Source organism: Mesoplodon densirostris, chromosome 2 (genome assembly GCF_025265405.1).
Source record: "Mesoplodon densirostris isolate mMesDen1 chromosome 2, mMesDen1 primary haplotype, whole genome shotgun sequence".
Lineage (NCBI taxonomy): Eukaryota > Metazoa > Chordata > Mammalia > Artiodactyla > Ziphiidae > Mesoplodon > Mesoplodon densirostris.
The window spans coordinates 49,455,404-49,468,297 of record NC_082662.1 but is presented as its reverse complement, the minus strand read 5'-3'; the positions used below and the strand labels follow the sequence as shown (position 1 = coordinate 49,468,297).

The 12,894-nt window shown below is 38.9% G+C and overlaps 1 protein-coding gene across 1 annotated transcript in view; it reads right to left on the bottom strand.

Annotated features, from left to right (window-relative positions):
• C8A (complement C8 alpha chain) overlaps window positions 1–10,361 on the bottom strand; it is a 67,278-nt gene extending 56,917 nt beyond the window's left edge. The window contains exon 1 of the mRNA XM_060084028.1: window positions 10,285–10,361. Within this exon, the coding sequence (XP_059940011.1) occupies window positions 10,285–10,361 (77 nt within the window). The remainder of the gene's footprint in view (window positions 1–10,284) is intronic.
• Window positions 10,362–12,894: the final 2,533 nt, after the last annotated feature.

The following is a 12,894-nucleotide window of genomic DNA, read 5'->3' as shown; positions in this document are numbered from 1 at the left end:
TTCTTCTCAGCACTTAATTATCATACTTATAATGTTTGTATAATTTCTGCCTTCTCCACCAGATCATAATCTCTATGATGGCAGGTACTTGTACTGTTCATATGTTTGCTACTGAACTCCTGGCACTTATCATGGTGCCAGGCCCAAGGAAGGTGCTCAGTAAATATTTAGGATAGGAAAGAAAATAAGGGAGAAAAGGAGGGAGAAAGTGAGGGAGGGAGAGGGGGGAAGGAAGGAAGGGAGGAAGGAAGGAACGAAGGAAGAAAGGAAGAATAAAAAGGGGATAGAATGAATGAAGCCAATGTATGGGAAATAGAATGACATTGTTTAGAAATTTATTTGAACCTAATTTCCAGTTAGAATCTAATTAAATGATTCTGGTGTCTAGACATTCAGATGGCTCAAGGTTTGGTCCATATGTCATTTTTCTGATAGATTGTCCTAATAATAAAAGTGTGAAGCATAGAAACACGGAGAAAAACAAGAGTTCTGATCACTAAAACATGGGAGAGAAGTTACAGGGAGGAGGTTTGGGAGCAGAAAATGACTCCAGTATTAGTTCTGCATCTCACTGTAGAATTGTCAAGATAATGTCATTGTAAGTCCACAGAGACTGCATTATGATGTCAAAATGGAAGGAAACAGTGTTAATAGATGGAAGCAAAAGCTTAGAGCAGTGCTGTGTTGCTGTAGTTTTAAAAGCTTTGTGACGTGATGTCTAAACAGAGGAACACACAGTCATGCTATCACTGAAGCAAGGCTACAGAAGGTACACAAGGGCCATTCATTAAGTCATTACAGGGCTCCAACCTTTTAGCCAATATCAATATGATGGGCATCTTCTCTTATCGTTCCAATGAATTTTTTAAGGTCGTTTATTTTTTGTTGATTATAAAAGTCATATATTCTCCTAAAGAGAACATAGAAAAGACTATAAAAGAAAAAAATGCCCCAAATTCCACCACCATTAATACTTTGTTATATTTCCTTTCATTCTTAATTTTTTTTTTTTTTTTTTTTTTGCGGTACGCGGGCCTCTCACTGCTGTGGCCTCTCCCGCTGCGGAGCACAGGCTCCGGACGCACAGGCCCAGCGGCCATGGCTCACGGGCCCAGCCGCTCCATGGCGCGTGGGATCCTCCCGGACCGGGGCACGAACCCGCGTCCCCTGCATCGGCAGGCGGACCCCCAACCACTGCGCCACCAGGGAAGCCCCATTCTTAATTTTTATAACATAGTTGAGGTCATACTATTACATTTTTATATCTTTATTTTTCCATTTAATATTATCAGAGAAATGTAAACTTTTTATAATGACTTCACATTGTTCCATTCCACTAACATTAAACAATTAGAGTACTGAGCACCCAGTTTTTCTGTATTCTAAGTTACTTACTGAAGATACTTCCTGTAGAATAGGATGGCTGGGTTGAAGGATACAAATGGTTTCAAAGCTTATGACACATACAGCCAAATGGCTTTCCAAAAGAACCATATCAATTTTTCAATTACTTCAGGAACATTTAATAAATCTGTGGCCTAGTAAATCTTGGCAAATAGTTTGAAAGCATCTTCCAGCTACTGAAAATTTACTCAAGCAGGAAGAGATTTAATGTAGAACAGTAAGATTCAGGAGTCTTTGATTCTAGTCTTTAGTTGGCATCTACCTTGCTGTGCCACTATGGGCAAGTTTCTTTAACTGTCTGGCTATTAAGTTTTTCATCTGTAGAATCACCACAAGGGAATATAGTGCTATGTGCAGGGTTCCCAAAGTATGCTCTGTGGAGTACTAGTTCCTGAGATATGGACCAGAGGTGAGGAGGAAAAGAAGTAAAGTTACCTGGTCAAATACATTTGTATAAATTGTATACAACATACTGCTCTTGAAGATTTAAAATGCCCAACAACACATTAAGGCTCTGAAAAGTTCTGCATTTTAATTTACTTAACAGAGCATTTACCCAATTTTTGACTATAGGTCATTTTTTTCTTTCATGTAATATCTGTAAGACTATTTAACACAGTTGAAGAAGCACTGATGTAACAGAAAGGGCTTTCGAGCCTACCAAACATGCATTTAAATCCAGTTTCTGCTATTTATAGCTAAAAAACAGAGATAATAACTTGTGAGACTGTTTTGAATATGGAGTGAGATTACATATGCAAAGCATGGAAAGCCCCAAGCATCAGCCTGACATACATGTTAGTTTCTTCTCTCTAACCTTCTCAACCCCAGAATGCATCAAACCTCTCCATCTTCATCAAAAACATATTGAATGTCTATGCTGTGGAGGGCTGGAGACTAGTGAGATGCTTTCCATCTGCCTTTTTAGATAGGGTGGCATTTTGGGCAAAAGGCCTAAAATGGCCTAAAACCTAGACTTGAACATGTAATCTGTGAGTCAAATGCTTGACCGCAGAATGTGGCCACCTCAGCAGTTTAGATCACAAAATAATTAATTAGCTACCCATCCCAGGCTAGGTCAGAAGGCCCAACCCTGATTATTTCCAGTGGGTCATCCTAATAAATAGGCTCAACTTATATTCAAGACTGTCACTAATTCTATAACCTGGAGCTACTCCCATTCAGTTACATGGGAATTACATCATGAAGCATACTTAAAATTTGACTTTGAAAGTGCTGAGTCTCTAGTGACCTCCATGTTGCTAAATCCAGTGGAAAGTTTTCCATCTTGGTCTTAATTGCCCTCTGTTAACCATTGTTCCTTCTTGAAATCTCTCCTCTCTTGGACTTCAGTACCACACTTCCTTGCCCCCTTCCTACCTCTGTGGCCAGTTCTCTTTGATGTGTCTGAAAACTAGAATTCCCCAGGGTGCAGTCTTGCCTTTCTTTTTTTTCCTTCTCTCACTCTTAAGAAGGTGATATCCACTTCCTGGGTTTCACATACCACCTATGCTAATGCCTCCTAGATTTAGATCTTCAACCTGGACCACTGCTCAGAAATCCTGTTTTGTTTATCCGACTGCCCCATGTTATATCTCCACTAGGTGCCTGTCAGGCATGGCAAACTTAATGGCTCTGAATCGAAACTCTTAATTTTCTTCTTTTAACTGTTCCTCTCTCAATTTTATCCACATCAGTAAGTGGAACTACCCTAACACACAGCTGCTTAAGCCAGATACCTAACAGTGGTCTCTAATTCCTTCCTTGCCCTCACCCCCATATCCAGTCCTTTGGAAATTTCTGTCAATTTTGCTTTCAAGATATATCTCAAATATCTTCCCTTCTGCCTGTCTCAGCTGCCCCCGTCCTAATTTAAGGCACCGTTATCTCTCACCCAGATAATTGCTATGGCCTCCTATGATCCAAGACATTCCACTTCAATTTCCTCCAATCCGTTCTCTGCACAGACACCAGGATGATTTTTTAAAATTAGAAATCAGATAATATCCCTCCTGTATAAGACCCTCCAGTGATTTTTGTTTGTTTGTTTGTTTTGCGGTACGTGGGCCTCTCACTGTTGTGGCCTCTCCCGTTGCGGAGCACAGGCTCTGGACGTGCAGGCTCAGCGGCCATGGCTCATGGGCCCAGCCGCTCTGCGGCATGCGGGATCCTCCTGGACCGGGGCACGAACCTGTGTCCCCTGCGTCGGCAGGTGGACTCTCAACCACTGCGCCACCAGGGAAGCCCTGTTTGTTTGTTTTTTATTACACATAGACTACAATCAAAATTCCTCACCATGGTGCCCAAGGCCCTCTGTGATCTGGCCCCTGTCCCCCTTTCTGACATCCTCTCAGGACTCAATCCCCTGGTCTCACGCTGCTCCCATCCTGCAGGTCCTCAAATGTGATGAGCCATTTCCTTCAGGGGGATCTTAGCATGTGCTGACCTCTCCACTCTCCCTACTCTTCACTTGGTTTCTCCTCACCATCCTTCATATCTCAGCTTAAATCCACCTCTGTAGAGAATGCCCCAACCTGCCTAGTTTTAGATTGCTCGATAGTCTTTATCAAAGGACGCTGTTTGCTTCCTTCATACTATTTATCACAATTTTTACTGAAATGTTTGGTTTACATGTTTATTGACTGATTCCATCACTACACTGTAAATTCCAGGAGGGTAAGGACATTATCTGTTTTGCTCATCACGTAGCATACCTGGAATATGTATTGAATGAATGAACAAAAGGAATGAATGAATGAATGAACAAATGAAAAAAAAGTGTCTACTGTGTTCCAGGTACACATAGAATTCCACACAGAACTTCTGGTTCTAAGCATGTTCCAGGCTGTCCTGCAATATATGCATAGTGCTCTTTCCTCCACACTGAATAATCACACCTCATCCATCTGGTCAGACCTTCCCAGTTCAGTTAAGTCTCATGTCCTCCAGGTGGTTTGCCTTGACCTATGCTAACATAATCCCACATATGTAGAGCCTCCTACACTTTATTCCCACCCTTAGACTCCAAGTTCTGCAAGGCAGGGGTCATGACTCTACTGATCACCACGGTCCCCTGAGCACAGTATCTGGCATACAGTGGGAACACAATAAAAACTTTTGTATGAATATATTATCTCATTTGATCTTATGTTATATAATTTAAATTTTACTAGACCCCTGTGGAGTAGGAATTATTATACCTATTTTATAGATAAGTAAAACAGGTTCAGAGGAAGATGAAATAATGTGGTTAAGGTTATATAGATAGTAAGAGGTAAAGCAAGAATTCAAGGGGCTTCCCTGGTGGCGCAGTGGTTGAGAGTCCGCCTGCCGATGCAGGGGACACGGGTTCGTGCCCCGGTCCGGGAAGATCCCACATGCCGCGGAGCGGCTGGGCCCTTGAGCCATGGCCGCTGAGCCTGCGTGTCCGGAGCCTGTGCTCCACAACGGGAGAGACCACAACAGTGAGAGGCCCACATACCGCAAAAAAAAAAAAAAAAAAAAAAAAAAGAATTCAAACCAAGGCTGTTCTGACTCCCAAATCTATGCATTTTAAAAACACATTCCAAGAAATACTATGAAGGATTTCTGACAAAAGGGAAATAGAGTAATAAAAGTAATTTTCTAAAAGCTTACCATGTGCCAGTTTCTATGCTCATTGCTTTATATTAACTCTCTTAACTCCTGACAAGCACTCTATGAAATATGTATTGTCTCTATTTTATAGATGAGAAAGTTAAGCCTTAGAGAGTTTAAGTAACTTACCCAAGTTCCATAGCCACTAAGTGGTGAAGCCAGGATTTAAACCCAGCTTGATCTCACATCAAAGCCCACACCCAATACTGCTTGAAGTATAGCTAAAGATTAGTTACCCCGAAAAAAAAGTGTCCATAGTCATGAGACTCACTTTGAGTCACATCCACTACTCCAATTGTTTATATTAGCTAAAATTTCATGCAGCCTGAATTCATGTTGATCTCCAGTCATCTGGACAGCTATAGAAAATATTCCCACGGCCCTGGCCTGGGTTACTTTGGTGAACACTCTGATGCCCATGAAACAATAAAATAAAAAAGAAGATAGTGATTTAAATTTCATTAGGATCCACTGCCTGTATGACCTATTTAAAGAAGCAAACAGATCCCTGTGGTTATCTTCTACGTTTGAGGTCTTCACTCATATTTCTTTAATCCCCCTAAGGTATTTTGTTCATTCTTCATCAGTGGAAATGTTGGGTTGGAAATGTTATAAAAACCTTTGGGTATCCTAATTCCCAATTAAATATTTGTTTTGCTTTTTTAAAAAACAAATTTACTGGAATATAGTTGATTTATAATGCTGTGTTAGTTTCAGGTATACAGTAAAGTGAATCAGTTATGCATATACATATATCCACTCTTTTTTAGATTCTTTTCCCATATAGGTCATTACAGAGTATTGCATAGAGTTCCCTGTGCTATACAGTAGGTCATTATTAGTTATCTATTTTATATATAGTAGTGTGTATATGTCAACCCCAATCTCCCAATTTACCCTCTTCCCCCTTACCCACCTGGTAACCATAAGTTTGTTTTCTACATCTGTGACTCTATTTCTGTTTTGTAAATAAGTTCATTTGTACCATTTTTTAGATTCCATATATAAGCGATATCATATGGTATTTGCCTTTGTCTGACTTACTTCACTCAGTATGATAATCTCTAGTTGCATCCATGTTGCTGCAAATAGCAAGATTTCATTCTTTTTTATGGCTGGGTAATATTCCATTGTATATATGTACCATATCTTCTTTAGCCATTCCTTTAGCCATTCCTCTAGCCATTGATGGGCATTTTGGTTGCTTCCATGTCCTGGCTGTTTTAAATAGTGCTTATCAAAATGGGCGCTCAGTTTTGAAAAGATTTTTTTTTTTCTGGTGGGTGAGGGTAGCAGTAATGGTGTAATAACACTGATCTGGGGATTAGAAGGCCTGACTGTACAACTAGGACACTAGGTGACTGACATATCAAATTGCTTTGTTTCCTCTCTGGCTCTCAACTGGAGGGGATAATGATTACAACAGTCTTAGAGGGACATAATGAGGTTTAAATTGGTCAATATTCATAAAATGCCTAGAGGAGTGATCTGGTTGTTATTTAATATTCCCCTTCTCTTTCTGGGACTCAATTTCCTTATCTATAACATGAGTGGATTAAATTAGATGTCAAAGTCCTTCCTAATTCTAAAGACCTATGAAATAAAAGTGATGGAAGTAGTAAACAAGGATTTTGAGTTATTTTAAGTATATTAAAGTAAGGGGAATCATGGACATGATGAGAAGTGAAAGATATAAAAAAGTACCAGATGAAAGTTTTGAAGCTGAAAAATTATAAAAACCAAAATGAAAGATCCATTGGATGGGCTAAAAAACAGATTAAATACTGCAAAAGAAAAGATCAGTAAACTTAAAGATATAGAAACTATCCAAAATGAAACAGAGAAAAAATACTGCCAAAAACAATAAAAAAAGAACAGAGCCTCAGTGACCTGTGAAATAATATCAGGGAGTCGAGCATACCTGTGATCAGAAGCAGAGGAGAAAGTATGTGGCAGAAAACATGTTTGAATTAATAGTGGCAAAATTTTTTTCCGCAAATTTGATGAGAACTATAAATCCACAGAAGCACATCTAGGCACATCATAATCAAACTGCTGGAAATCAGTGACAAAATATTAAAGGAGTCCATAACAAAGTGGATCTCTCCTCAAAGATTATACAAGCTGAAGATAATGGAATGATATTAATGTCTTCAAAGTGATGTGGGAGGAAAAAAGGAAGCTTTCCACTTAGAATTTTATAGTCATCAAAGATACCCTTCAAAATAAAGGCAAAATACAGAGTTCTTCAGACTAACGAAAATGGATAACTCCCTCACCAAAATTCATTCTGCACTATAAGAAAGGTCAAAAGAAGTTACTCAGGAAGAATAAAAATGGTATCAGAAGTGGTATGATATTATTTGAAGGTAGGCTGTGATAAGTTAATGATGAATGTTGCAAAGCTTAGAGTAATAACCAAAAAAAAAAAAAAGTAGAATTGCTAACAAATTATTTGGAATTAGAAAAAATACAAAATGCAAAAGGTGACCCAAAAAAGGAGAAAAATAGAAACAAAGAACAGATGGGACAAATAGAAAGATGGCAAACCCAAACCCATGCATATCAGTAATTACATCTTATATAAGTTGTATAAATACTATGATTAAAAGACAGAGATTATTAGACTAGATAATAAAGTAAGACCCATCTATGTGCTATCTATATGAGGCATACTTTAAAATATAAAGAGTCAGATAAGTTAAAATAAAATATTGGGGAAAAAAATTCACCACGCAAACCCAGGGATAATGAAAGCCTTTCATAATGATAAAGGGGCAGATCATCTACAAACCTGTATGTAGCTAGATAGATAGATAGATAGATAGACAGACAGACAGACAGAGATAGACAAGTAGATAAACAGATAATAACAGAGCTTCAAAATACATGAAACAAAAACTGATAGAACTGAAAGGAGAAATAGACAAATCCACAAATATACTTGGGGATGCAACATTCCTCCCTCAGTAATTGATAGACAAGGAGGTGAAAACTTGAGCAGCATTAATAACCAACTTAATGACTTAGAACTATACACGACAGATGAATACACACTTTGAAGTGCCTGTGACATATTCACTAAGATATATCGTATTCTTTGTCATAAAACAAATCTCAATAAATTAAAAGGATTGAAAAATTTTTAAACTTTTTAAAGCAACACACATGCTATAATGTATTATTTGTATAAAACACATAAGAGAGAGTCATTGCTTTTTGAGGCTGAATATAACGTCTTTTCATCAACATTGTCTTAAAATATTTTTCTCAAACCACACTTTTCTAAGAATTTATAGTAATGGTATAATAACACACAGGCAATATACTTTATAATAATGGTAAATATGAGCTTATAAAAATGAATACCATTAAAAATATAAATGTATATCATCTGTTTTCAATGTTAGTGTTTATATTTTATTTGAGAAAAATAAATTGTTAGTTATTTTGCCATTGTTAAATTTTTTTAAAGTTTGAAGTGAGACTAATCCAAAAGATCCATACTAATTGGCACATTGCAATTTTTTTCGTTGTTAAATTTTATTTTAGTTTTTTAAATTAATTTTTATTGGAGTATGGTTGCCTTACAATGTTGTTTTAGCTTCCACTGCACAACAAAATGAATCAGACATACACATACAGATATCCCCACCCTTTTGGACTTCCCTCCCATTTAGGTTACCACAGTGCATTAGGTAGAGTTCCCTGTGCTATACAGTATGTTCCCATCAGTTGTCTATTTTATACATTGTATCAATAATGTATAGGCACATTACAAATTTATTCTAGTTTTTATCAACCATCAGAGAGATGAAAAATACCCAAAAAATGACCATGACAATCACACACCACTAATGGCAACAGCTTTCCTTGAAAACTTACTAAGTACCAGGCATTGTTCTAAATACTTTTTATGCATTTAATTCTTCCTCTTACTTGCCTCCCACTTTACAGCCCAGAAAACTTAACTTGCCTAAGATTACACAAATAGTAAATGCCAGTGCCAGAATCTGAACCCAGTAAAGTTATTTCACCACGTAGTTTTGCATTTGCAAAGCCAGGGTCAGGCACACGGGCATTAGACAAAAAGACCTTGTGACTTCCTACTTCAGCACTTTGTAACATATTTAATTGGTTCTCTTTTTCCTTGACTTCAAATTTGCCTCTTCACTGGTCTTTCTTGTTTGATAAGTTCAAACATCAAGACTCTTTGTTCATTTTCAAAAAGGATTACAATGATAAGCTTTTATAATTAAGAGTATCTCAGCAGAGATTTCCTTTACCACAGTTCTCTTGCCTTTATCTTCTAATTATTAGAGATGAATTTTCTGATTTTTCAAAATTGTATTCGCTTTAAATACAAGTTGCAAATTAACTGCTTATAAAAATGCCTTTCCCCTTCTTAACTGTTACTTAAAGGAAATCTCTAGTCTAGCATTTAAAAGCAATAATGATTCAAAATTGAATCATCCAACAAGAATTTGAATAAAATAACTCTACTTAAAATCTTCAATGTTTGGGAGAGAGGGACTTCTTTAAAGCTATCACAAAGGCAAAATAAGAGGCTGTTTAAGCACCACAAAATACTTGATGTTAAGATTTTTAAAAAAAATAACAGTGAAGCCAGTTTGGGATATTCAAGGAAATGGAATGGGTAAAATGCAATGTACATATGAAAATATCACTTCTATTCGTTACTCCATAGCAAAAGGTTAGGTCGTTTCTAGGATGAAATGACTCAGCATCTTTACAGTCTCTTGCCTTTCCCAAGATAATTTTATATACATTATCTAATTTTATCCTTCCCAAAACACTATGAGATGGGTATTCTTACACACAAATGGATAAGCAGAGGTTAATTGTCCAATATAACTCAAGAGAACTATTACTTATTAAGTTGAGTATACTTTATATCCAAGATTTTATTTCATGTTCATTACCTCTTATAGAAGAGACATTATTATTCTCATTTTACAGATCGGGAAGCAAGCACAAAGCGATTAGCTGATTTACTCCAGATCAGCCAGCTCCTAAGTCTTGGAGCTGCGATTTGCACACAGGTCCATCTGACACCAAGTGAATGCTCTTGTCACTGGCCTGGACTCCTTCACTGAATTAGTAATAATGTGGAAAGAGGTCACATTCTATCCTAAAACAGCCTGTTGCAAACATGAGAGTGTCTCAGTTCCCCACCAAGTAACCCCTAACTGCAAATTTTGCAGAAACTTTTGGCCAACTCACCAGTTCACCTTCTCCTGTATGGCTACCCCAGGCTGACAAGTCATCAAAGACAAGAGGAAAAAAGCAACAGCAAACATTTCATCCAGAAGCCACCACCCTATATTACCTAGAGTTCAGGGAGTTGGAGTAAAAGAAATCTACGGGCTGGGATCTATAAGATCTACCTAATGTTTGAAATGAACAGAACTCACTTGATTCTCATTCAGATGTGGTTAATTACTTACCGGGGTATTGATTAGCCAAACACCCTAAAATCCCAGACACCAAAGGCCACTGTCCTTCAGACCTTTGGAAAAGCAATATCCATATGGTTGAGGAAAGGAGGATATTTAACCAATTTCAGCTAAGCAAAGGGATCTTATTTTCAGAATGAGACAAAAGCCAAACCAAGATATAGTTCCAGAATTCGTGGTCTTTTTGAGTAGCTCTTGGAACTTCTGAGGTTAGATCAATTTGTTTTGCAAGACTGAAACGAGGCTCATACTGGTGTTTCAGCTCTGCCATAAACAGCCAACAAAATATAGGAAAAGCTAATAGTTACATGGGGAAGTTCTCCAATGTATTGTCAAACATCTGGAGCCCGAGATATGTGGGTAATTGAATGAACTTTCCACTTCTCGTCCAAACATTTGGTATCATTACCATCTAGCATATTTATGTCTTCAGGGAACCACATGCCTTAAATGGACATCTCCAGAAGCATCCTCTAGAATTGTTATAACAACCACACCCTGGACTGGTGATACCATATCTACATACATTCTCTTAGTCATAATTAATAGTCATAAATTATGACATAGTCATGAATTAATTAAAGAGAGTTGGATAGATAGAAAGATAGATAATAATTGCACATGTGGCAGGCATTTCATTTGCCTTATTTTACTTAATCCTCACCACAAGTCTATGAGATGAAAATGATTCAATTCATTTTGCAGTTGAAGAAATGAAGGTCCAGAAAAGTCAACTAAGTTGCTCAGGAATGGACAGCTATCTTGATGTCCTTGGCAATACTTAAATTCTCTCATTAGCAGGATTGGCCAATACTATCACTATTAATCTCAAAGTTATGAAAAAAATGTACTGAATAACTTGCATGTGTAAGGAATGTGTACCTGGTTTAATTATGGAGATTTAAATAAGGCACCCATTTGTTATGGTCTCCATTTCTTCAGAGATTTAGGTAAAATGTGACAAAAGTGAACACCCATTCCAGGTCCTAGAAAGCCCCTCCAGCCCCTGATTTCTGTGTGTCTCTTCCTCCCTCCTTCTCTTTGTTTTTTTTTTTTTTTTTTTTGTGGTACATGGGCCTCTCACTGTTGTGGCCTCTCCTGTTGCGGAGCACAGGCTCTGGACGCGCAGGCTCAGCGGCCATGGCTCACGGACACAGCTGCTCCACGGCATGTGGGATCTTCCCGGACCGAGGCATGAACCCATGTCCCCTGCATCGGCAGGCAGACTCTCAAACACTGCGCCACCAGGGAAACCTCCCTCTCTTTGTTTTGACTCCTGGGTGCTCTTGGCTGCAGTTTTACAATCCTTCTGACCCATTTGGAAAACTCTGTTCTTTTTCCTTTTTCCACAAGTAATCCAGTAACTCACAGTGCTTTTACTGAAATGTGGGTGTGACGGGGGGGTGTTATGTCTGGACACCCTTGGGGCAGCTCAGGGTGGCACATCTGGAACCCACTTCTTTCCACCAGCTCCCTAGCTACCTCCCTTCTCCCTCCTCGTTCCATCCAAAGTCCAAGCTCCTGACACAGGTCTATCGGCCCCCTGGGGAGTGTAATTCAGGTTTTTCTTCAACACTTCGACAGTGTTTCTCATGGGAGCAGACTTCTCCCTACAACAGGGATCTCAAGTGGGGACGATTTTGCCTCTCACGGGACATTTGAAAATTTCCTGGGACATTTATCACAAAGTTGTCACAACTTTGGGGGTTGTGTTGCTGGCATCTCGTGGGTGCTAAATGGCCTACAATGCACAGGACAGCTCCCCAAACAAGGAATTCTCTGGCTCCAAATGTCAATAGTGCCAAGGTTGGGAAACACCACCAAAAGGCTGGTCTGCCTTTCCCTGACCCCGGGAATTCTGATGAATTATTTTTCTTCATACATATAGGCCATATTGTCTTCCTCCTTAGACCAGTTCCTTCTTGAGATTTCTCTGATGCCTTTTCTCCTCACCCAAGACTTCAATGGCACTCAGGACCCCTCTTACCCACCACACCCACAACTTGATTCCTTAAATTCTATCATTTTTCCTCTGTAATATTTTCCCTCCAAGCTTCCTGCCTTCATTCGCACCCTTTGATCCATTTCAAGGCCTTGGCTCTCTCCGAAACTCTCCTAACGGACTCCTAGGGGGCCTCTGTTTGTCCTCACTCCAAACCTCCCTGTACATGACAGCTGGATTCATCAACAGGAAAGCTGGCTCTGAAAACATCACTCTCCTGCTCAAAGACGTTCCACGGATCCTCCATCTTTTATAAGATTAGAAGCCCAAGGGCTTCCCTGGTGGCGCAGTGGTTGAGAGTCTGCCTGCCGATGCAGGGGACGTGGGTTCGTGCCCCGGTCCGGGAAGATCCCACATGCCACGGAGCGGCTAGGC